Source organism: Erythrolamprus reginae, chromosome 3 (genome assembly GCF_031021105.1).
Source record: "Erythrolamprus reginae isolate rEryReg1 chromosome 3, rEryReg1.hap1, whole genome shotgun sequence".
NCBI classification, from domain to species: Eukaryota; Metazoa; Chordata; class Lepidosauria; order Squamata; family Dipsadidae; genus Erythrolamprus; species Erythrolamprus reginae.
Genome location: NC_091952.1, coordinates 230,065,368 through 230,092,575, shown reverse-complemented (window position 1 = coordinate 230,092,575; position 27,208 = coordinate 230,065,368). Strand labels below are relative to the sequence as shown.

Sequence of the window (27,208 nt, the reverse complement as noted above, 5' to 3'; positions counted from 1 at the left end):
AGGTTCCCAGATGTCCATGTATCAGGTTTTTGATCTACCTAGTAAAAAAAAAAAGCAGGAGAGGGCACGCTTCACAACACAGAATAGTATTATGAAGTTAAACCATTACTGCAGGACAATTTATTTATTTATTTTATTTATTTATTCGATTTTTACGCCGCCCTTCTCCTTAGACTCAGGGCGGCTTACAACATGTTAGCAATAGCACTTTTTAACAAAGCCAGCCTATTGCCCCCAGAATCCAGATCCTCATTTTACCAACCTCGGAAGGATGGAAGGCTGAGTTAACCTTGAGCCGGTGATGAGATTTGAACCTCTGACCTACAGATCTACAGTCAGCTTCAGTGACCTGCAGTACAGCACTTTACCTGCTGTGCCACCCAGGCTCTCTAGTTAAAAAGATTAGGAAAAAAAATACCAAGGATCAACCCCGTTAACATAAAACCCCGAATTCCACTAGGGAGCACACCATCTCCCCTTCCCTACATCATCCTCTTCCTCCTATAGAAACATAGAAACATAGAAGACTGACAGCAGAAAAAGACCTCATGGTCCATCTAGTCTGCCCTTATACTATTTCCTGTATTTTATCTTACAATGGATATATGTTTATCCCAGTCATGTTTAAATTCAGTTACTGTGGATTTACCAACCACGTCTGCTGGAAGTTTGTTCCAAGGATCTACTAATAATATTTTCTCACGTTGCTTTTGATCTTTCCCCCAAATAACTTCAGATTGTGTCCCCTTGTTCTTGTGTTCACTTTCCTATTAAAAACACTTCCCTCCTGAACCTTATTTAACCCTTTAACATATTTAAATGTTTCGATCATGTCCCCCCTTTTCCTTCTGTCCTCCAGACTATACAGATTGAGTTCATTAAGTCTTTCCTGATACGTTTTATGCTTAAGACCTTCCACCATTCTTGTAGCCTGTCTTTGGACCCGTTCAATTTTGTCAATATCTTTTTGTAGGTGAGGTCTCCAGAACTGAACCACAGTATTCCAAATGTGGTCTCACCAGCGCTCTATATAAGGGGATCACAATCTCCCTCTTCCTGCTTGTTATACCTTTAGCTATGCAGCCAAGCATCCTACTTGCTTTTCCTACTGCCCGACCACACTACTCACCCATTTTGAGACTGTCAGAAATCACTACCCCTAAAACCTTCTCTTCTGAAGTTTTTGCTAACACAGAACTGCCAATGCAATACTCAGATTGAGGATTCCTTTTCCCCAAGTGCATTATTTTACATTTGGAAACATTAAACTGCAGTTTCCATTGCTTTGATCATTTATCTAGTAAAGCTAAATCATTTACCATATTACAGACCCCTCCAGGAATATCAATCCTATTGCACACTTTAGATTCATCGGCAAATAGGCAAACCTTTCCTACCAAACCTTCCCCTATGTCACTCACAAACATATTAAAAAGAATAGGACCCAGAACAGACCCTTGTGGCACACTGCTTGTAACCTGTCTCTGCTCAGAATACTCACCATTAACTATTGTTCTTCTTTTAACTTTCTTTCTAATACTAACTGTCTTTTCTTGCAATACACACCCAATTTATATGGCAGCCCATCTATCCAAAGAAACGTTGGGTAGAGAGCAAGCCAAAATAAGGCAAAACAAAAATATCCATTAAAAACAAAAACAAACAAAGCAATTCGAAGTCCAATACAATCTCCATAGTTATCCATCATGGGCATGTCAGAGTTGCATTCAGAAGCTGCCAGCCCAGAATTAGAAAGGATATCAGGAACTGGAAAGTTTTCGGAATGAAGACGCTACAGCAGGAATTCTTCAGAAGATGTTTTACTTCTTAGTATCAAAACTATATTCTATATCACATAACACCAAACTACAAGTGGTACCTCTACCTAAGAACGCCTCTACTTATGAACTTTTCTAAATAAGAACCGGGTGTTCAAGATTTTTTTTGCCTCTTCTCAAGAATTAAGTAAGTAGAAAAGTTTGTAAGAAGAAACAATTTTCCCCATAGGAATCAATGTAAAAGCAAATAATGCATGCAATTGGGGAACCACAGGGAGGATGGAGGCCCTATTTCCTCCCAGGAGATTCCTAGAGAGGCCCCAGAGAGGCTTCTCCCCACCTTTCCAGCTCTGTTTCCTCCCAGGAGATTCCTTGAGAGGCCCCAGAGAGGCTTCTCCCTGCCTTTTCTGGTTACAGTTTCAGAGGCTCGGGTTTGTAAGTGGAAAATGGTTGTGGAGAAGAGGCCAAAAAATATTGAACACACGGTTCTTATTTAGAAAATTTCATCAGTAGAGGCGTTTGTAAGTAGAGGTACCACTGTATTAAGCTATTAGATCCAAACCCTTCTTTAGGATCCTGAGACAACATTCAATTTAGGAATAGACTAAATATATTTCTTCGCACATTGATGCAAATATGTGATCTAAACATGTTCCTTACATGATTCTGGAAGAATTTTTTTTTAATTGCCTGGAAACAAGAGATTGTAAACTTCTCCTTCATCTCTTGGCATGAAACCTATAGAGCCGGGGTGGCGCAGCAGGTAGAGTGCTGTACTGCAGGCCACTGAAGCTGACTGTAGATCTGAAGGTCAGAGATTCAAATCTCATCACCGGCTCAAGGTTGACTCAGCCTTCCATCCTTCCCAGGTGGGTAAAATGAGGACCCGGATTGTGGGGGCAATAGGCTGGCTCGGTTAAAAAGTGCTATTGCTAACATGTTGTAAGCCGCCCTGAGTCTAAGGAGAAGGGTGGCATAAAAATTGGATAAATAAATAATAAATAAATAAACCTGCATGGCACAAGTGCGCCTTGTGAAAGCTTTTGAGAAGGAAGATGAGACACTTTGCTCAGGAATTTGCAAACTAAAATAATGAAGGTTTCCTGTTAGAAAAACATCTTTTTTAAAGACAGCTTACCCCAGATATTGTGCCTTAACAATTGCTCAATATTCACAACAACCTGATTCAGGTCACCTTTCAGGTTTGACCAGTACAGTAGTTAAAATATAATAATTGGTAACTGAACTGATTTTTATCTGATAACGCTGTAAGAAAGTTTGAGTCCTAATGTTTGGATGCATTTTTCTTTTTACTTGCTTACCTTTTTCTTTATTTTAGAAAATGAATATTTATATTTTTTCAAAGACACCAATATTTTTTTGAAAGCTACCAGTACTTGGGAAATGGTTAAATGATTGGCAATGCAATCCCCATCTATTTCCTCCTAAAATCCCAGCTCAGCAAAGATTCTCACCCCTAGATAACATAAGTTTAAGTTTATTTATTTGCCATACAAATATAGTATTGTATTGTAGTATGTTTAATAATTCTAGAAAGGTAGCTAAAGAGATTTTATCTTTATATTATGAATATGCTCCAAACATAGAGCTTAAGTGTTTGAATATCTTCTCCTTGTAGTATTTTGTTAAGGTTCTGACCTCATAATTCTTGTGCAAACATCAAGCAATTACTGCAAGACAAACCCAAAGTAGAGACAATTTGGGGGAAGGGAGAGACATAGTAACGATATTCAAATAACTATCAAGCAGAACCTCTAACACATAATATCTGACACAGAATAATCTTCTTTGGCAATACTACACTGCTAACCAGAGCATACAAAACATTTGCTAGATCAATTCTTGAATACAGCTCACCTGTCTGGATCCCACACTGCATATCAGATATTAATACAATTGAGAGAGTCCAGAAATATTTCACAAGAAGAGTCCTCCACTCCTCTGCTTGCAACAGAATATCTTATTCCACCAGACTTGAAATTTTGGGCTTAGACAATTTAGAACTACGTCGCCTTCGATCTGATCTAAATGATCTGCTACAATGTCCTACCTGTCAAAGACTACTTCAGCTTTAACCGCAACAATACATGAGCACACAATAGATACAAACTTAATTTAAACCACTCCAAATTTGACTGCAGAAAATACAACTTCAGCAACAGAGTGATCAATGCCTGGAATGCACTACCTACCTCTGTGGTTTCTTCCCCAAACCCCAAAAACTTTAACCTTAGACTGTCTACGGTCGACCTCACCCCATTCCTAAGAGGTCTATCGTCCCTGACTTACTGTCCCATTGTCCTCCTTTATCTGTACTTACTTTGCTCATGTTTATGTTTATACCAATACCTGCTATTTTGTACATGTTTGACAAACAAACAAACTAGAATCAGTTGGTATAAAATGGCAGAGAAGTTTAGGGGGAAATTACAAAAAATAAGAGCTGTTGAAAAAAAGAAGATGGTGCTCTTGAAATAGTGGCTTCTCCCTTGTTTGATGCATTGAAGCAAGGGCTTTGTCAGAAATAATGTACAGGTAATCCTTGATTTACAGCCGTTCATTTAATGAACATTCAAAGTTACATCAGTGAAAAAAATGACTTACGACTCTTTTTCCAGTTACAACAGTTATAGCGTCCCCATAGTCATGTGATCAAAATTCATATGCTTGGCCACTAACTCATATTTATGACGGTTACAGTGTTCTGGGGTCATGAGACTGTGTTATTAATTTAACAAGTACAGTGATTTACTTAACAACTGAGACAAAAAAAGGTTGTAAAATAGGCCAAAGATCATTTAACAAATGTCTCACTTAGAAACAGAAAATTTGGACTCAATTTTGGTCATAAGTCGAAGACTACCTGTGCTCATATTCTATATATAGGTTATACATTAAGCATGAGGCTGGACCGGATGACGTCCAAAATTCCTATGATTCTAAACTAGCTTAAAAACACAAAAGTTGGAGATTAATTCTTAAGCCGCCCCGAGTCTTCGGAGAGGGGCGGCATACAAATCCAAATAATAAATAAATAAATAAAATAAACTGACCAATGGAGAATAATAATAATTTATTGGATTTGTATGCCGCCCCTCTCCGTAGACTCGAGGCGGCTAACAACAATGATAAAAATAGCATGTGACAATCCAATAATAAAACAACTAAAAACCCTTATTATAAAACCAAACTCTGAAGAGGGTCCCAATTTCATACAAACATTGCAATATTACACAACTGAATAAATGGAACACAGAAGACCAACTAAATAAATTTTCTGTATACTGTTTCCACACAAGATCAGCATAAATGAAAGTTAAAATCTGACAAAAGGTTGGAAGAATCAGGAAAAGCTGATTCCCTTTGAGAGAGAAAGAAAAATGAAGGAAAATATCATATAACAATACTATTCAAGTAGCCTAATACTAACCTGTAATTTCTTATAAACTTCTTTAATAAGAAGTATGATTTGCGTGAGCTACCAGGCAACTTGAACAACTATGGAAATCTCTTGAGCTGGATAGGTCAAAATTTTACAAAAGCCTGAAAATTACTTAAAATGTTGTTTACATAATTTAATTACTTTACAAGTAATTAAATTACTTTCATTACTTTATAAAATTCTGCTTTTCAGTTGGTGGGCTGTAAGCACTATATTGTATAATGACCACATGAGATAAAATGATATACGGATGGTCCTTTACCATCTGTTAACCACTGTTAATCTTTTAATTATTTTGAAAGATAGAGGAAGTAAATGAAGAGTAAATAGAAAGAACAGGAGAAGGTGAGATTAGGAAGGATGGCCATGTAAAGATATTCTTCCTTAGATTAGATATCTCCTAATGTCTCGGACAAGGAGTTCCAGAATTATTAATGAGATACAACTCAGTTCATCGGGAAGATACCAGGAGCATTAAAAACTGATATCGAATGCAACGTATCTCATGGCTAGTTGAAAAGATATATAGGAATGTCTGTGACTGGTTACCATGGTAATGAAAGAGAATAAATTATCTCAGTGGGCAGTTTGGTGACAGAAAACTGATGAGAGATTCTGGGAAACGAGAATCTGCAGTTTCCCAATAAACTTAACACAAGACTTGCTTATTCTGCTATTTTCACTGCAAGTTGTTTTTATATTACTAGTTCACCTAAACTATTTAACACATAAAATAAATTCAGTTCAGGCTTAGTCTTTGCTTAGACTGAATACTTATTCTCCCAGAAATATTATACTGTAGTTTTCGAGAGGTGAGAAGGAAGTTTATTCCTGTTTATTGTGTTATTGTTGTTGTGAGCCGCCCCGAGTCTACAGAGAGGGGCGGCATACAAATCTAAATAATAATAATAATAATAATAATAATAATAATAATAATAATAAGAAGAAGAAGAAGAAGAAGAAGAAGAAGAAGAAGAAGAAGAAGTAGTAGTAGTAGTAGTAGTTCCATAGGGTAAATTCATGCACCAAGCATACCAAACCAAACTTGGCTATTCCAACACCAGAATAAGATTCACTCACGGGGCTACTTCATCACTCACCAATGTCCAAGACCCTCTGTTTAGCTGTGTGCTGTCGTGAATGCCAATATTTCCAGTGCTTCAACTGCTCGTCCCGGTTTTTATCTTCACTGAATACAACCATGATCACACTCTAGAAAGACCACACAACAATTATCAATTGGTTAGGGTCACTAAACCAAAATGCTAAGCAATATAAGTGCACACATAATAATGACGATAATGATAATGATAATGATGATAATAATAATAATAATAATAATAATAATAATAATAATAACATCGCAATCCCAGGAGACAACAGAATCGAGGAGAAGCAGCTAGAGAAATTAGTGAAATACGAAGATCTAAAAATCAAGCTGCAACGACTCTGGCATAAGCCAGTGAAAGTGGTCCCAGTGGTACTTGGCACGCTGGGCGCAGTGCCAAAGGTTCTCAGTGGACATTTGAAAACCATCGGAATTGACAAAATCTCCATCTGTCAATTGCAAAAGGATGCTTTACTGGGATCGGCAAACATAATTTGCCGCTACATCACGCAATCCTAGGTGCTTGGGAAGCGCCCGACTGGTGATGAAATACAAAATCCAGCATAGTAATTTCGTTTGCTGTGTTGTATTGACATAACAACAACAACAACAACAACAACAACAACAATAATAATAATTTATTAGACTTGTGTGCCGACCCTCTCCGGAGACTCGGGGCGGCTCACAACAATAAAAACAATATCAATATAAATCTAATAATTAAAAACTATCACTAAAAACTCATTATCTTAAAAAACAATCAATATTACACAATCAAACAATTGATATTAACAAACAAACCACACATAACTTTTAATGGTCAGAAGGGGGGGGATGTGCTAGTTGCCCCATGCCTAGTGACATAGATGGGTCTTAAGGCTCTTGCGGAAGGCGAGGAGGGTGGGGCCAGTTCGAATCTCTGAAGGGAGCTGGTTCCAGAGGGCTGGGGCCGCCACAGAGAAGGCTCTTCCTCTAGGCCCCACCAAACGACATTGTTTGGTCGATGGGACCTGGAGAAGGCCAACTCTGGGATCTGATCGGCCGCTGGGATTTATGCAGTAGAAGGCGGCTCCGGATGTAGTCTGGCCCAATGCCATGTAGGGCTTTAAAGGTCAATACCAACACTTTGAATTGTGACCGGAAACCGATCGGCAGCCAGTGCAGGCCGCGAAGTGTTGCAGAAATGTGGGCGAATCTAGGAAGCCCCACGATGGCTCTCGCGGCCGCATTCTGCACGATCTGAAGTTTCCGAACACTTTTCAAAGGTAGCCCCATGTAGAGAGTGTTGCAGTAATCAAACCTCAAGGTGATGAGGGCATGAGTGACTGTGAGCAATGACTCCCTGTCCAAATAGGGCCGCAACTGGTGCACCAGGAGAACCTGGGCAAACGCCCTCCTCGCCACAGCCGAAAGATGATGTAATCATAATGCACATTGGAGAAAAAGAGTCCTATCTTCACATATACGCATGTCAAGAGAAACAGAGAAAGAAACTCATAAAGCCCCTCAACTTACAGAAATGGATTGAAAAAAATCAATTAAGTCTGTTGAGTCCTATGACTTCCTTACTGCATATATCCACATTAAAGCATCCCCCCCAGGCTCTGTTGTTTGTACATGCCCAGTGAAGCATATCCTTGGGGATAGATTCTTTTACCATCTGAATTAAATACACTGGACAAAGAATTCCTTGCTTGCCAGGTATCCAGTGGTGGATTTCTCACAGTGACCTAGAGTCATGTCATATCAGGCAACCTAGTAACAACTGAACTGGTGTTTAAATCAAATTGCCTAGTATTTCTCTGAATACCGTAGCTAAAAAGAAAAAGAAAAAACTTGAAAAAAGTTCCAGCCTTGCCAGTAGACCAAAAATGCCAGCTTCACATGGCACTCAACCAATTCAAATTAGAAACGAGTCGGGCTATTTCCAGACAACAAACCACAACAATTCCTTCTTGTAAAACTTTAGTAAATGAACGGCAGAACTATGATTGTGGTCTGTGGCTTGCCATCACCCACATTTCATATTTAAAGCTTCAAACATCTTGGAGAAGGAAAGGACCAGCATCTTCCATTGCCTGAAGTTTAGCATTATCACCAGAGGTGGAACGCAGTGGGGTAGCGAAAATGGTGCTCCACCCCTGAGCACCCAATTTGCACTGAAAGATGTTGAAAGAAAATGCATAAGCCACACCCACAGTGTGGTAGTAAAATTTTTGGTAGCCCTTTACTGGCTCTGGGTATGTTTTTACTTGTTTGTTTGTTTGTTTTGTTCAATACATAATACACATTGAAGAGAAAGATATGTAATAATATAAGTAAAGAAAAGAATAGAAGAAAAGATATAAAAGTATAGGTGAACATATTTGAAAGGAAGAAAAGATAAATGAGATAAGGAGAGACAATTGGACAGGGGACGGTGCACTTATGCACGCCCCTTAAATCACAATAAATGAGATTGAATGTGTATAATTTAGAAGAGCTGTGCGTGCGTGCTTGTGTGTGTGTACATACACATACAGTTTATACAATAGATAATGTATATTTTTGTGTGCCTACATGTAATATGTATGCACACATATGGCATACATACATAGAATTAAATAGTACATTTTGGATGTTCAGTAATAGTAAATAGGTAGGGAAATTGTATCTCTTTGAGGAGAGGAGGGGCCAGGCGCCCCAATCCTAACCCCTGACGTGAGTGACATCAAATTGGGCACTTTTAAGCCAGTCACATGACCTTTAAGCCAACCCCCTGGTCACATGATCATAAAGCCCCTCCCACCGGACACATGGCCAGCAAACCACACTCACAAAATACAGGGAGATGTGTTTTTCTTTATAGAACCTTATTAAATATGATGTCTTCTCAATACCCAATGAAAAATACATTTTTATTATTATTATTATTATTAATTAATTAATTAATTAATTAATTAATTAATTAATTAATTAATTAATTAATTAATTAGATTTGTATTTGCTTGTGTTCCTGCCATAACTTTTTAACTAATGCTTTCAGGTGGATCTGAAATCAATACTGGTACAAGTAACTTATATTGGTATGTTTTATTCCTATATCTTCTCTTCTATTCTTTCTTAGATATATTTTACTATGAGTATATCCTCTATAACCTTCATTATGTATTTTACTATGTGAAGAGCCTTCTCTGTGGCGGCCCTGACCCTCTGGAACCAGCTCCCCCCGGAGATTAGGATTGCCCCCACCCTCCTTGCCTTTTGTAAACTTCTTAAAACCCACCTCTGCCGTCAGGCATGGGGGAACTGAGACATCTTCCCCAGGCCTATATAGTTTATGTATGGTATGTTGTGTGTATGTCTTTTTAAATCATGGGTTTTTAGATTTTTAAATATTAGATTTCTATTGTACATTGTTTTTACTATTGCTGTGAGCCGCCCCGAGTCTACGGAGAGGGGTGGCATACAAATTTAATTAATAATAATAATAATAATAATAATAATAATAATAATAATAATAATAATACCCACTAAAACCCTCATTATGTATTGGATAAAATCAATCAATCAATCAATAAAATATACATACACAAAAATGGCTATGCAGTGTTCCCTCAATTTCCGCGGGGGATGCGTTCCGAGACTGCCCGCGAAAGTTGAATTTCCGCGAAGTAGAGATGCGGAAGTAAATGCACTATTTTTGGCTATGAACAGTATCACAAGCCTTCCCTTAACACTTTAAACCCCTAAATTGCAATTTCCCATTCCCTTAGCAACCGTTTAGATTATTACTCACCATGTTTATTTATTGAAGTTTATTAAAAAAAATATTTATTAAAGGCAGACGAAAGTTTGACGATGACATATGATGTCATCGGGCAGGAAAACCCGTGGTATAGGGAAAAACCCCGCAAAGTATTTTTTTTAATTAATATATTTGGAAAACCGTGGTATAGACTTTTAGCGAAGTTTGAACCCACGAAAATCGAGGGAACACTGTACACTGGGAAAGGATCTCAAAACAGCGCCACTGAACTTTGAAGAGATGCTGTTGCCTCAATTAAGACATGTGGATTTCCATCCCCAGAATTTCTCAGCCAGCCGTGCTTATTGGGGGATTCTGGGAGTTGAAGTCCACATGCCTTATTGCCAATTTTGGGTCCCCCTGCTTTAAGCTATGGGTTTGAAGGAGCACTTTCCATTAGCTGTAAGAGCTTTTGTGCAATCCCTGTTATTACTTTTTATTCTTTTTTTATGTAGAAATCTTAAATTGAAAAACAAGACATTCCAGGATAGGTATAGTGATATATTGTACTGAGAATTCAGTTTCAGGTTTCTGATTCACAACCTTTTTGGAGACGAATGAGCTTAAGCTTCTATTAACTTTGCTGTTCTGCTCAGATCAACATGATCCGAAATGAAATTTGAGACTGTAGATTATTTGTCATGCGGATCTCAAACTCGTGATTATTAATTGACCTTTCCTCATTTGAAGGGTTCTTACTATGAGTATGGTTTTTGTTTGGTTTCATTTTCTTTTTGCTACACGCTGATTGATACATTTCATTACACCTAAAACAGTACAGGTGTATAGTAAATGCGAACACAACAGTAAGGTTAATAATAATAATAATAATTAATAATAATTTATTAGATTTGTATGCCGCCCCTCTCCAAAGACTCGGGGCGGCTCACAACAATAATAAAAACAATGTTACAGTGGAACAAATCTAATATTAAAAGAGAAAAAACATATAAAACTCCATTATTTAAAACCAAACAACACATACATACCAAACATAAAATATAAAAGCCTGAGGGAGGTTTCTCAATTCCCCCATGCCTGGCGATATAGGTGGGTCTTGAGTAATTTACGAAAGACAAGGAGGGTGGGGGCAGTTCTAACCTCCGGGGGGAGTTGATTCCAGAGGGTCGGGGCCGCCACAGAGAAGGCTCTTCCCCTGGGGCCCGCCAAACAACATTGTTTAGTCAACGGGACCCGGAGAAGGCCAACTCTGTGGGACCTTATCGGTTGCTGGGGTTCGTGCGATAGCAGGCGGTTCTGGAGGTACTCTGGTCCAATGCCATGTAGGGCTTTAAAGGTCATAACCAACACTTTGAATTGTGACCGGAAACTGATTGGCAGCCAGGGCAGGCCACGGAGTGTTGTAGAAACATGGGCAAATCTGGGAAGCCCCACGATGGCTCTTGCGGCCACATTCTGCACGATCTGAAGTTTCCAAACACTTTTCAAAGGTAGCCCCATGTAGAGAGCGTTGCAGTAGTCGAACCTCAAGGTGATGCGGGCATGAGCGACTGTGAGCAATGACTCCCTGTCCAAATAGGTCCGCAACTGGTGCACCAGGCAAACCTGGGCAAACACCCTCCTCACCACAGCCGAAAGATGGTGTTCCAATGTTAGCTGTGGATCGAGGAGGACACCCAAGTTGCGAACCCTCTCTGAGAGGGGTCAATAATTCCTGCCCTAGGATAATGGACGGACAGATGGAATTGTCCTTGGGAGGCAAGACCCACAGCCACTCCGTCTTGTCTGGGTTGAGTTTGAGCTTGTTGACACCCATGCAGACCCCAACAGCCTCCAGGCACCGACACATCACTTCCCTTGTGATGTTAAGAGATTGATTTTTATAACTCTATTCAAATTTCAGAAGAATGAAAACAAAGACATCCATTAAAAGTCCTTAGCCAACCAACATTATCAATTAATATACGTGCAAGACTAGCCATACCCGGACTTTGCTGATCGGATATCTGAAGCATTTGTTGTCTCCAGCTTCACTCAGTGTTACGGCATAAAACTGCCCTTTGTTTAAGTAAGTCATTGGTCCTTCTCCTTGTTTTTGGCGGAGGGATTTGGTAGCTTCCAAAGTATATCGGAATGTGTTACTATGAAGAAAATAACAATAAACTTAGAAATACATCATTGAAGAAAAGTTGAATAAAGGCCTAAGAGTTTTAAATTCATGCAAAATTGATGCATTGATTTATATTATAGCAATAGACTCACAGTGCTTTACAGCCCTTTCTAAGTGGTTTATTATTATTATTATTATTATTATTTATTAGATTTGTATGTCACCCCTCTCCGAAGACTCGGGGCGGCTCTCAACAATAGCAAAAGACCATAATAGTATCTACGAAAACAAATATGTATGTATGTATGTATGTATGTATGTACAGTAATACCTCGTCTTACGAACCTAATTGGTTCCGGAAGGAGGTTCGTAAGGCGAAAAGTTCGTAACACGAAACAATGTTTCCCATTGGAAACAATGTAAAAGCGATTAATGCGTGCAAGGGGGGAAAGAAATCCCAAAATGGCGCTCCACTGGGCGCCACCCGCCCGACTGTCACCTTTTAAAACAGCCGGAGGGCTTCTCGGCGTTCTCCCGAGGGGGCTTCTCGGCCAAAATGTGGCCTCCAGGAAGGACGTCTTCGTGACACCAAAGCTCCGCCCATGGAATTCCCTATTGGGATTCCCCACCTCCTTTCCAGCCTCCAGATTGGCCGAAAACGCCGCCGCCGATCGCAAAAATGGTGCTCCACCGAGCTGCGCCGCCCAGCTGTAACCTTCTGAAACAGCCGGGTACTTCTCGGCGGCCTCCGGAACCTGAACCAGAACTTCTGGGTTCGGGAGAATGCCGAGAAGCCCCCCGGCTGTTTTAAAAGGTGACAACCGGGCGGTGGCACCCAGCGGAGTGCCATTTTGCGATCTGTGGTGGGTTCGTAAGGTGAAAAAAGTTTGTAAGAAGAGGCAAAAATTTTCTGAATCCCGGGCTCGTATCTCGAAGTGTTCGTATCATGAGCGGTTCGTATCATGAGGTACCACTGTATATATATATATGTATATATATATATATACACACATAAAAACCCAATACTGTAGTTAAAAAACCATACAACACATACATAGCAATCATAAAATATAAGAGCCTGGGGGAGGTGTCTGGCGTTATAGGTGGGTCTTGAGTAATTTGCAAAAGACAAGGAGGGTGGGGGCCGTTCTGATCTCCGGGGGGAGTTGATTCCAGAGGCCAGGGCCGCCACGGAGAAGGCTCTTCCCCTGGGGCCCGCCAGACAACATTGTTTAGTCGACGGGACCAGGAGAAGGCCAATTCTGTGGGACCTTATTGGCCGCTGGGATTCATGCGGTAGAAGGCGGTTCCGGAGGTATTCTGGTCCAATGCCATGTAGGGCTTTAAAGGTTATTACCAACACTTTGAATTGTGACCGGAAACTGATCGGCAGCCAGTGCAGGCCATAGAGTTTAGATTTAGACTCAGCATATTATCCCCAATAATCTGGGTCCTCATTTTACTGACCTTGGAAGGATGGAAGTCTGAGTCAACCTTGAGCCATCCAAACTGCAGGTAGCCTGCCGTACCGCATTCTAACTACTGTGCCACCACTGCTCATATAAATATGAAAGATCGCCACCTCTTTTTAATATTGTTCTTAGCATGATGGTTCAGTAATTGTTACTGTAAACTAACATTATTTATCTTAATAATGACACTACAGTAACAACATTAAGCTACACCATATAAATGTCAATAAACACTTGAAAATCCAACCCAGGTCAATAGCAACTATTTGGGTTTAGATATGGTCAACATTAGTGATGGGCGAACTGAACCCGCACAATTCAGGTCCTTACCGAATTTTGCGGTGTTCGGTATGCCGAACACAAACCCGAATTTTTTTCAAACTTTAGGCAAAGTTCGGGGTCATGTTCGGAGTTTGGATCTTTGACGTCATCATCAGGTTGCTAAGGACGCCAAGGTGATCACTTCCTGGATTCCATGGAAGATTTACTCTGGGTGAAGGCTAGATCTGGAGTCTCCTTTTTGCAATGAGGAGGAGTGCTTTCAATTTATCCTATGCATCTTTCTGCCTCCCACTTTCTCAAGTTCAAGTGTGAAAATTCCGTCTTCAATTATTTGTGTCTTCAATTATTTCAATGTCTGGTGAATCTTAAAGGTTTTAGTAAAAAACAAACGGAACCCAAGCCTAAGTCTTTCCTCCATTACATCAGTGGTGTGACAAATGCCACACCCCACTCTCAGCACTATGTGCTGCATCATTATTATGATTATGCAACCAGCAGAATTCTGGCTTTCTGTTTTTAAAGAATTTTTTTTTAAAAAAAATCCTGTGTTTTATGGAAACATGTTTTCAAGTCATTATATCATTGACAGTGACCACAGGAGGGTTTCTGAAGAGACAGAAGTTTAATAAGAACAATAGGTAAACGCAATGGGAACAACGTTTAGCATACTCTCTTTCACAAGTATTTTGTGATGTTGGAAGCTGTGATTGTAAAACTGTCAGCAATTGAAAAAGTGTTATTTCTGGGCTAAAACTAGCAGGGCTCGTTCTTATTTAATCACCAGTTCCTAGATAAAAATACACCTTTGGTTCTGCTAAGAAATTATTTGATGAAATACTCTACTTTTGAAACGTAATTGTGCAAAATAATCTATGTTATATTGATAATATTCCTGTCTTTCAGGTTCTGCTTATGAAAATAAAAGAAAGGAGAAGGGATGTCTTGCGAATCTTTAAAAAAGAAAATATGCTGAAGTTATACAGATAATACTTTTGTAATACATTCTTCCACAGCTCTGTAATTATAATGGAAAAGGTGAAGGAAAATGGGGAATGTGTTTTGATCCAAATCTCGATATAATGCACATTTGAGAAAAAGAATCCTATCTTCACATATATGCAGATGGCCTCAATTGATCTTGAAGCTCTGATGGTTAATTCAATGAAAATGTCAATACAATGTGATACAGCTATGAAGGTGAATTCCATACCATGAGTCATTAGGAAAGGGATCAGAAACCAAACCAACATTGTAATGTGTTTCTAAATATACTTTATGGATACATTTAAGATATTGGACAAACCTCAATTGCTCCTTCTCAAAAAATTAATATAACACCAGAAAAGGCTGAAAAGTTTAGAATTGGAGGGGGTTTTCATTTTGAAAAAAAATAACAGTAGAGATTTTGAAAATTATGGAGAATGTGAATAGTGAATGCCTTTCCCTCTCTAATAATAATATAAATCGGATTTAACCTAAATTTATCCAATGAAGATGAATGATAGAAGATTCTGGAGAGCTTAAAACAGTCTTTCTTAATGTTTTTACCCTGTTGGAAACCTTGACATAATTTTCAGATCTCAGAGAACCCCTGCATAAAAATGCTAAAAAATATGAAAATTCACAATACAGTTCATTCTGGTCCTCACAATACATGGTTTCCAACAAAGAGGCCTTGACTCCAGCTGTGCAGGAATCCAAATTAGAGCAAACTTACAACTGAATGCTTTTCAATCTACATCTGTGAAAATACAGTTTCGAAATCACAGGGAATCATTGTTCCATTTTACTCTGTTCAGGTACTTTATTCAATTCTGATCATCACATTTGAAGCAAGATTCAGATCACTTTGAACAGGTTTGGAGAAGAGCAACACGAATAATTAAAGGACTGGAAACTAAGTGATAGGATAAGAAACCGAAAATGGTATGAATGGTTAGCTGAGATTGAAGGAAATACTAATACTTTACAAATGTTTGAAGAGCTGTCACCCAAAAGAAGGTCAAGATTTAATTTATCATTCTAGAGGGTAGACTACTGAATTCAATTTTCAGAAAGGCAGATGTCGCCTAATTGCTTGGGAAAATGTAAGTTGGAATCAATTGCTAAGGGAAATACTAAGCAACCCTTCATTGGATAAGCAGCATTCAAATGAAGTAACTTAGCACAGAGATTTCCAACCTTGGCAACTTTAAGACTTGTGGACTTCAACTCCCAGCCATCAAAGCTGTCTGAGGAATTCTGGGAGTTGAAGTCCACAAGTCTTAAAGTTGCCAAGGTTGGAGACTCCTGACTTAGCATTGGACCAGATTACCTCCGGAACCGCCTGCTACTGCACGAATCCCAACGACCGATAAGGTCCCACAGAGTAGGCCTTCTCCGAGTCCCGTCGACTAAACAATGTCGTTTGGCGGGCCCCAGGGGAAGAGCCTTCTCTGTGGCGGCCCCGGCCCTCTGGAACCAACTCCCCCCGGAGATTAGAATTGCCCCCACCCTCCCTGTCTTTCGTAAACTACTCAAGACTCATTTATACCGCCAGGCATGGGGAAGTTGAGATATTCCTTCCCCCTAGGCCATTACAAGTTATGCATGGTATGTTTGTGTGTATGTTTGGTTTTATAATAAGGGTTTTTAGCTGTTTTATTATTGGATTGTCACATGCTGTTTTTATTGTTGTTAGCCGCCCCGAGTCTACGGAGAGGGGCGGCATACAAATCCAATAAATAATAATAATAATAATAATAATAATAATAATAATAATTATTATTATTATTATTATTATTATTATTATTATTATCATCATCATCATCATCATCATCATCTGACAAGTATGATTTACCACTCCAGACTGTGCTGGAGGTGCCAAAGAAATCTGGACAGGTGGCTGGAGGTTGTTAGTATCTGATAGAACAAAACAAGCTCAGATTAAATCTTATGGTATTGATATTTGTCAATAAATATTTGGATAAGAGATATCTGTTCTGATAGTTATTCTTTACATTATTTATTTATTTATTTTATTTGATTTTTACACCTCTCTTCTCCTTAGACTCAGGGAGGCTTACAACATGTTAGCAATAGCACTTTTTAACAGAGCCAGCCTATTGCCCCCACAATCCGGGTCCTCGTTTTACCCACTTCGGAAGGATGGAAGGCTGAGTCAACCTTGAGTCAACATGATTGAGCTTCCTTTTCAAGAAGTGCTGGGGTTCTTCCTGAATTCTTGGTTCCTACTTAAGAAGCCAGTGGAAGCTATGTCAAGGAAGCCTTCATCCAGTTTTGAACGATGTACTAGTTATAACCCTACTTGAATCAGATGCTCCCAAGGTAGTTGACCTTCATCCTGATCACTTTCTGTGAATCTGCTTTTGCAGGTGAGGCAAATTGCAGCTACACTGCTAATGGGAGCAGTCATTGCAGATCTCACCAATTTTAAGGCACTACCTACCAATAGGTATTTGGAATCAATTCAAAGACCTGGTTATCAGAACCCTATTCCATGTCTGCACAAAGATCTAGTGAAGCCTCAGGCTAAATGGCACAGAAGCCTTGGGCTAGATGCCAGGCACCTTCATTTTAGTAACTACAAACTTTCCTGTGAAGCATTTTCTGCTTGTATATGAATCCAGCAAGTATGAAGATAGAACTTATCCTTATCATTTTCTTTTCAGATGGAGGAACAGTGTTGAGTGCAAGGTAACACCTATCTTGCATTCACATATTGCAATAAGAGGAAGAAATCAATCTCCCGACCATAGGTATCACACTTTGGCCATTCAAAATGATGTGAAGATGAATTTTTCCAATTCTTACTGTCACTTTGCTATTTGGCACAAACATGTATACAACACACCTTTTCTAACCTCATTACATGATATATTTCTTCCTTTGAATTTCATTTAAGTAGAAGAAGAAAACTTCTCTCTACATGGGGCTACCTTTGAAGAGTGTTCGGAAACTTCAGATCGTGCAGAATGCAGCTGCGAGAGCAATCATGGGCTTTCCCAAATATGCCCATGTTACTCCAACACTCCGCAGTCTGCATTGGTTGCCGATCAGTTTCCGGTCGCAATTCAAAGTGTTGGTCATCACCTATAAAGCCCTTCATGGCACCAGACCAGGGTACCTACGAGACCGCCTTCTGCTGCACAAATCCCAGTGACCGGTTAGGTCCCACAGAGTTGGTCTCCTCCGGGTCCCATCAACTAAACAATGTCATTTGGTGGGACCCAGGGGAAGAGCCTTCTCTGTGATGGCTCCGACCCTCTGGAATCAGCTCCCTCCAGAGATTAGAACTGCCCCCACCCTCCTTGCCTTTCGTAAACTCCTTAAAACCCACCTCTGTCGTCAAGCGTGGGGGAACTGAAATATCTCCCCCTGCCTATGTAGTTTTTTGTGTATGACTGTATGTATATTTTAATATATTGGGGTTTCTTGTTTTTTAAACTTTTTAAATGTATTATTGTTATTTTAGATTCTAACTATTAGATTTGTAATTATATATTGTTTTTATCATTGCTGTAAGCCGCCCCGAGTCTACAGAGAGGGGCGGCATACAAATCTAATAAATAATAATAATAATAATAATAATAATAATAATAATAATAATAATAACAATAACAATAATAATAATAATAAAAACTGAGGCTGAGTATGCTGAATGCAATTTTTAAAAGTTTTCTTCATGATAAATGGCATATACACAAATCTAGTGTACTGTCAGTATTTTCTCATTGTCAATACTTACTTGGCTGTTTGTTCATAAATATATTCCTCGGGACCCACAGAACTACTGCGAAATTTCTGAAAGATGAAGAAATAATATATATTATATATATATATATATATCTCAAGAGTAGTTGAGCAGAAAGTCACGACTAATTTAAGCTCCACTAATTTCCATTGGACTGGAACCAATCCAATAGATCTAAAGATAAAATCTTTTCTAAAACACTCATATGAGGTACAAAATACACTCATATGAGGTACCAGTTATGTCCCACAGAGTTGGCCTTCTCCGGGTCCTGTCGACTAAACAATGTCGTTTGGCGGGACCCAGGGGAAGAGCCTTCTCTGTGATGGCCCCAACCCTCTGGGACCAGCTCCTCCCGGAGATTAGAACTGCCCCCACCCTCCTTGCCTTTCATAAACTCCTTAATACCCACCTCTATCGTCAGGCATGGGGGAATTGAGACATCCGCCCCAGGCCTAAACAGTTTCTGCATGGTATGTTTGTGTGTATGTTTGCTTTTAATAAGGGGTTTTTAGTGTTTTTAAATTATTAGATTTGTTTGACATTTTTTTTGCTGTTGTGAGCCACCCCGAGTCTCCAGAGAGGGGCGGCATACAAATCAAATCAAATCAAATCAAATCAAATAAATAAATAAAATGAAGATAACTTTAAAAGAGGTAAGGAGAGTAGTTTTAGAAGCACCTGTATTCAAGATTGTTTGAATCTCAAAAGTACTTTGAATACTTTTTTTTAGAACTCTCACATGGACTACTGCGATGCACTTTACATGGGACTTCCCTTGAAGAGCCTTCAGAAGTTATGTCTGACTGGAATGGAATATGGCAGCACATCCAATTACATGCACTCCTTTGTTACACCTTTGCTCCTTGAATTGCATTGGGATTCAGTTTACACTGCTGGCTATAATATGTGCTTTATGGTATGAGACCAAGTAGTTTTGGGGACCACGTCCATCTGATTGTGTCTGCCCATTCCATTAGGCCTGGCAGAAAAAAAAGGGATGCTCTAGGTTCCATTTTTTAAATTTAATTTAATTTAATTTAATTTAATTTAATTTAATTTAATTTAATTTAATTTAATTTAATTTAATTTAATTTAATTTAATTTAATTTAATTTAATTTAATTTAATTTAATTTAATTTAATTTAATTTAATTTAATTTAATTTAATTTAATTTAATTTAATTTAATTTAATTTAATTTAATTTACTTTACTTTACTTTACTTTACTTTACTTTACTTTACTTTACTTTACTTTACTTTACTTTACTTTACTTTACTTTACTTTAATTTAATTTAATTTAATTTAATTTAATTTATTTTAATTTAATTTAATTTAATTTAATTTAATTTATTATTTAATTTATTATTTTATTATTTTATTTTATTTTATTTATTTTATTTTATATTTTATTTTATATTTTATATTATATTATTTTATTTTAATTTATATTTATTGATTGATTGATTGATTGATTGATTGATTGTATTTATATGCCGCCCCTCTCCGAAGACTCTGTTAAGGAATGTCATCTTGCAGAACCAGGAAGAGAGTATTTTTTAACAGAAACATCCACCTTTCAGAATATCATTTCCCCAGGAGAAAAAGATGGGCCTGAGCTCACTGCATGCTTATATTCCATCACTATATTTTTCCAGGTGGTGGATAAATAATTTCTATCAGATCTTTTATATCTGGCTCCCAATGTATTCTTTAGAAGCTTTTTGGCAAGAGTTCATACAGTCTATTCCAATCTTAGCATTTGGTTCAATAATTACTGTGCAAGCCCTGTAAAAATGGGACTTTTCATTGTTTATACTTTGATTAATTTATTAATTATTTATTAATTAAATTTGTATGCCACACACTCCTGAAGGACTCTTGGGATAAATGTCCCAAAAGAAAAAAAAATGGGAATAAATTCTGACAATGTTATATCTCTGTTACTGTACACAAGAATCTCCCAAAACATATTCAGACCTCTGTACAAAAGATATTCTTATTACACTAAATCTCAACTATTATTTTTTTAAAAAGTGTACAATCTATATTTCATTAAGCCTTCCAGGACAACTTACCAATATAAAGCAGTATACAAAATTCAAAACAGTCTAAATTTAAAAAAAGTTAAAATAATATTTTTCTAAGAATAATAATTCTAAGAAAATCACAATTCAAATACCATATTTTTTTGATTATACAATGCATTTTTTTTCTCCCTAAAAGGGGCTGAAAATTTGGGTGTGTCTTATACTCTGAATATAGCTTCTTCTTTTTTGGGGGGGGGGAAGCTTTTCCCCCAGCCCTAACTAGATGCTAATGATGTTCCCAACTTTTATCTTGCAAGCTCTTTCATTGTTACTTTCTCTAAGAGAATGTTTTTCCAGCCCTAACTCTTTGCAGTCTCTATTTGCTCTGAATAAGTTTCTTTCCAGCCCTAATAAGGTGCTAATGATGTTCTCAGCTCTTACCAGCTTGCAGGCTCTTTCAATGATAGTCTCTCCAAATAAGGCATTGTTAAGCCCTAACTAGGTAATAAAATAATGTGCTGAATCTGACCAGATTAAAGATGCTAGCCAGATGAATACCTGGTAGGCAGATCCCCCCCTTTTCTTCCCCCAAAACTAAGGTGTGTCTTATAATAATTTAATTAATAATAATAATAATAATAATAATAATAATAATAATAATAATTTATTAGATTTGTATGCCGCTCCTCTCCAGAGACTCGGTATGTCTTATATTCCGGTGTGTCTTATACTCCCAAAAATACAGGTACAGTACGTTAAAATAATAGATGTAATACAACAAAATTATCTCTCTGCATAAGTAAATTAGCTGTCCACTCTGAAGTGAACCTGGAGTTATTACTTGGAATGCTGACATTACCATCGGTTGCAGAGATAATCCTACAAACCTATAACAGCATTTAAAGACTCCCTAGCTACTTATCTTCTGCCTTTGAAGAAGGACACTTGGAACACATCTTCTAAAAATGGAATTTATTCCACTTAGCAACTCAGGAAAATCCATTAACCAAAGCCATTGTTTTAAAGTTTATTTCTCAGTTATGCCTAAATCACTAACTTATTGGGGCGATAAAATGAATGAACGGCCTTAGCTTCCACTGAGAAAGATTTAAAAACCATGTGAACAATGAATGAACCTCACACCTTCTGCTCCCACATTGCCCAAAAATAATAGACATACCTCTGTTCCTCCATCTTTAAAGGTATCACTGTAAGTACTGTCCGGAGTGCTGCGTTGATCGTCTTTCATATAGGTTGAATGGGGTGTGATGCTGGGCACCTCATAATGCGGGTGTTCAAATATGACCCCCCGATGTTCTTCATTTTCTCCCCTGGCGTAATGCACCGAAGGAGTCATGTAAACTGGGGTATATTCCTCTGCTTTCACCACCATCACTCCAGTCACAGAGATGGAGGATGGGCTTCCCGATACGTTGGAAGTGAACTGCTCCCTTTTGGAAGTGTCCAGTTGCTCTTGGTTCACGGAGAGATTTACCGGCACCGTTTTCAAGACCTGCACTCTGTTTTCACCATTGCTGGTCAGGTTATTTTGCATTTCACTAGTGGAAAGACAGTTTCTGAAGGGAGAGAAAAATACAGTGAGCCAAAGCAAATTTTGAAAGGAGGTAAATAGATGAAATACAAGTAAATAAACAATAAAATCACCAGGGGAAACCTTTGGAGCCTGGTGTTGTGGTTGGCTCTGGCCCAGCTCCTGCCCCAAGGACTGTGGATGTGGGGGAGACATCCACATGCTGCAGGCCTGTTTTGCCCCCGGTGGAATCTGCTGATGAAGGCTCCTCTGACCAAGAAGACATGAGTGACAGGGAGGAGGAGAGTGGGGCAGACAGCTCAGAAGGAGATCAATTATCTAGCTCCTCCTTGAATTCAGAACAAGAGTTAATGATACAGCCACGCATGCGGAGAGTGATGCATAGACAACAACAACTGAGAGATTATTATCAAAGAAAATGAGGCCACCTGTGGTTGGGTGGGGCTGTGGTAATGAGTGAGGCTGCTATAAATAGCAGCCTGTGGGTTTGGCCATTGTGGAGGATTATCTGATCGTTGTGTTTTGTGACTGCTTTACTGACTTTGACCTTTTGTGTGCTGATTTTTCCCCCACTTTGAAACTAAACCAGAGCAAAGTGTGTTTCACTTTGTGAAAGAAGAAGGACTGTGAATTGCCTCACAGCTGCAAGCTAAATATCACAGAACTGATAAGGGACTTGTACAAATTACCAGTTTGTTTGGAGACAAGTGCTCTTTGCTATCGCAAAAGAGGGCTTAGTTTAAATGAATTTTCATTATAAAGAACATTGTTTTGAATTTTCAAACGTGTGTGTGTCTGAAATTTGTACCTGTGAATTTTTGGGAGGAGTCTACCAGAGAGCCCGACAGAACACCTGGGAAGGGCAAAACACGGGCCTATTGTGTCCACCAGAAATTGGGAATCATGCCATTTCCGGCCTCCAGAGGACCTCTTAGAGGGGGAAGCTGTTTTTGCCCTCCCCAGGCATTGAATAATGGGTGTGGTCACTTGCGCATGTTTCGGCACCCAAAGGAAAAAAAGTTTGCCATCACTGCCTTTTTTGGTTCAGGTGCCAAAAGTGGGTATGTGCATATGCTAGCGTGCCTGAACCTACCCACGCCCATTTCCTCCCTCCACGCATGCTCACCCTCCACACTACCTCTGTGCATGCCCACAATCCCCCTGCCCCCACGCATGCGCACAGGCCTCACTGAAGCCTGGGATGGTGAAAAAAAACGGCCAAATGTTTGTTCTGCCGGGCTCTCTGGTATGAGTCTCCCGAAAATTCAAGGGTACAAATTTCAGACACACACACACACTTGAAAGTTCAAAAACAATGTTCTTTATCACAAAAATTCAAAAGAAACAAAGCACCCTTTTTGTATTGCAAAGAGCACTCGTCCCAAAACAAGGTGGTAGTCTGTACACTCCCCTTAAATCAGTCCTTAAGTACTTAGCTAGCAGCTGTGAAGGAACGTCACAGCCCTCCTTCTTCCACAAAGTGAAACACACACACTTTGCTCTGCTTTGGTTTCAAAGTCGTGGAAAATCAACAAAGTCCGGAAACAGCAAGCACAGTCCTGAAGAACAATGATCAGATAATCTTCCACAACCGCCAAGCCAGCACGCTGCTATTTATATCAGCGGCTGTAATTACTGGAGCCCCACCCAAACACAGGTGGCCTCTCTTATCTCCTGTAATATTTCCTCAATTGTTCTCTTCTATGCATAATTCTGCGCCTGCGTGGGTCTAACACTTCCTCATCTGAATCGACCGAAGATAATGGAGATTGGCTTCCTGGGCTGTGCCAAGCGCCCCTCTTCCAAGTCACCCTCACCTTTTTCTTCGTCCAAGGAAACTGCACTACCTGACTCTGTCGACAATAAAACAGGCCTATGACATGTTGATGTTTCTTCTGCATCCACGTCCACATTCCTTCGGGCAGAAGCTGGGCCAGAGCCAACCACAACAATGTCCAAACTGGAAGTTCCAAAAAACAGACTTCCAATTTGCCCGTTGTGCTGTTTTTCGCACTCTGGAGGCTTCAGGGAAGCTTCCTGAAATCCCAGAGTGCGAAAAACAGCACAATGGGAAAACTGGAAGTCCGTTTCTCCATTTTGCCCACTGGGCTAATTTTTGCACTCTGGGACTTCAGGGAAGCTCCAGAGGGTGAAACGGCCTTCCCCAAGGCCGAAAATCAGTTGGCCAGTGCGTGCATGCGCATTGGAGCTGACATAAGGCAATGCCTCACGTGCCCTCTGATAGGGCTCCATGTGTCATCTGTGGCATGCGGGCCATAGGTTTGCCATCACTGCCTTATACCATTTGAGACAAATGGTTATTTAATCTCTTTTTAAAAAATCTCCAGTATTTACAATACATAATCTTCTTTAATCGCAACACTTCCTGTCTGAGTTTTTATCTCCAAGACCGCCTTCTGCCGCACGAGTCCCAGTGACCGGTTAGGTCCCATAGAGTGGGCCTTCTCCGGGTCCCGTCTACTAAACCATGTCGTCTGGCGGGACCCAGGGGAAGAGCCTTCTCTGTGGCGGCCCTGACCCTCTGGAACCAGCTCCCCCCGGAGATTAGAATTGCCCCCACCCTCCTTGTCTTTCGTAAACTTCTTAAAACCCACCTCTGCCGCCAGGCATCGGGGAACTGAGACATCACCCCCGGGCCTATACAGTTTATGCATGGTATGTTGTGTGTATGTTTTCTTTTAATAAGGGGTTTTTAGTGACTTTTAATTATTAGATTTGTTATAGACGGTGTTATTACTGTTGTGAGCCGCCTCGACTCTCCGGAGAGGGACAGCATACAAATCTAATAAATTGAATGGAATTGAATTGAATTGTATTTTAAAAACGTGGCTAATTTTATCTTTATCTTTAAATGAAATCTCCCATAATGTATACTGTATACAAAGAAAAAGCGAGAGAGAGAGAAAGAGGGAGAAAGAGAGAGAGAGAGAGAAAGAAAGAGAGAGAGAGAGAAAAAGGAGATTTAGAGATACTGTACCTTTTGTCTTGGTCTTCTTGATTATCACTCACTTTGTTAACAGGCAATAATCTTCTATCCCTTGGAACCTGAAACATCAGGACATGCAACTTTTGAATGTTGTATTTATTTAAAGGATATTAAGGGCTCCTTAATAATAGTGGTGGAACTTAGTTAGGGTTGATGACCAGACCTAAAACTTCAGATCAGTTTTACTTGGTCTTTGGTAGTCTATGGATCACATGAAAGCAGACCACAGTTTCAAATGACAGATTACAACTACTTCTAAAATATATCCCTTAGTTTACTATTTAATTTATTTCCAGGACTTATCGCCGTGTATCTCATATAATTGTTGTGGCTCACAACAATTTGTAACAAAACGTAGTTAAAAAAAATTACCCTTGCCCTTTATGTGTCTGATCAATTATCCTCACATCAATCTCTTGGGTTGAGTCTGGAAATACAACTGGGCCCAGATTTATTTAAACGCAGCAGATTTAGCTACTGTAAAAACCCATTTTCAGCAGCTTATTGCCTACTGTCAGGTCTGCTTTGCTCAGAATTTAGGAAAGTAAAACTCAGAATCCATTTTGAACTTATCTATCTATCTATCTATCTATCTATCTATCTATCTATCTATCTATCTATCTATCTATCTCCCAATCCCGAATGACTCAGGGTAGTTTACAACAGTGTAAATTTCAAGAAACAATAACAATAAAAAGAAGTCAAGAAAATACAAGTAATTTCTAAAACCCTAATTAAAACTCAAAAAACAATTCTGCAACACATGTACTAATCATTCATACCGATTCATACACATGGACAAAGTAACCCCAACACCCCCCTTTGGCAGCCCACCCAATCCAAAATGTCCATAAGCATCAGATGGCTACATCTTCACTTGTGTGTCATGCTCAAAACTCTGCGGCCTGCACTGGCTGCCCTACATGGCATCGGACCAGAATACCTCCGGGACCGTCTTCTGCTGCACGAATCCCAGAGGCCGATTAGATTCCACAGAGTGGGCCTTCTTTGGGTCCTGTCGACTAAGCAATGTTGTCTGGCGGGGCCCAAGGGAAGAGCCTTCTCTGTGGCAGCCCCAGCCCTCTGGAACCAACTCCCCCCCGGAGATCAGAACTGCCCCCAACCTCCTATCGTAAGTTGTTGAAAACTGACTTGTGCCGCCAGGCATGGTGAAATTGACACCTCCCCAAACTACTTGGTTTATGTATGGTTTGATTGGGTGGTGTGATTATTTTATTACAAGGGTTTTAAAATTATCTTTGAAACATTGGATTTGTACATTGTTTATGATTGTTGTGAGCCGCCCCGAGTTTTCGGAGAGGGGCGGCATACAAATCTAATAAATAATAATAATAATAATAATAATAATAATAATAATTATTATTATTATTATTATTATTATTATTATTATTATTATTATTATTATTATTTTGGAATGCACAATCCGTTAACCTTGAGTTGGTGATAAGCAGGTCTGCTCTGGGCATCTGTGCCAGGCTGCAATTACCTTCTCCTACCTCTTTCTCATGCAAAATCAAAACTCCTATGGGCTCCTCCACCTTTCTTTCTTTCTTTCTTTCTTTCTTTCTTTATTTATTTTTATGACGCCCTTCTCCTTAGACTCAGGGCGGCTTACAACATTTATTTATTTACTTACTTATTTACTTACTTACTTATTAGATTTGTATGCCGCCCCTCTCCGTAGACTTGGGGCGGCTCACAACAGCAATAGAACAATTCATAACAAATCTAATAATTTAAAAACATTTTTAAAACCCCATTATTAATCAGACATATATACAAACATACCATACATAAATTGTATAGGCCCGGGGGAGATATCTCAATTCCCCCATGCCTGGCGGCAAAGGTGGGTTTTAAGGAGTTTATGGAAGGCAAGGAGGG

The 27,208-nt window shown here is 39.2% G+C and overlaps 1 protein-coding gene across 1 annotated transcript in view; it reads right to left on the bottom strand.

Annotated features, from left to right (window-relative positions):
* Positions 1–27,208, bottom strand: part of GRHL2 (grainyhead like transcription factor 2) — a 132,995-nt gene that overhangs the window by 79,866 nt on the left and 25,921 nt on the right. Inside the window, exons 3-7 of the mRNA XM_070748148.1 lie at positions 25,295–25,362; positions 21,925–22,321; positions 18,709–18,764; positions 12,082–12,238; positions 6,342–6,453 (exon numbers count right to left, since the gene is read on the bottom strand). Of these exons, the coding sequence (XP_070604249.1) occupies positions 6,342–6,453; positions 12,082–12,238; positions 18,709–18,764; positions 21,925–22,321; positions 25,295–25,362 (790 nt within the window). The remainder of the gene's footprint in view (positions 1–6,341; positions 6,454–12,081; positions 12,239–18,708; positions 18,765–21,924; positions 22,322–25,294; positions 25,363–27,208) is intronic.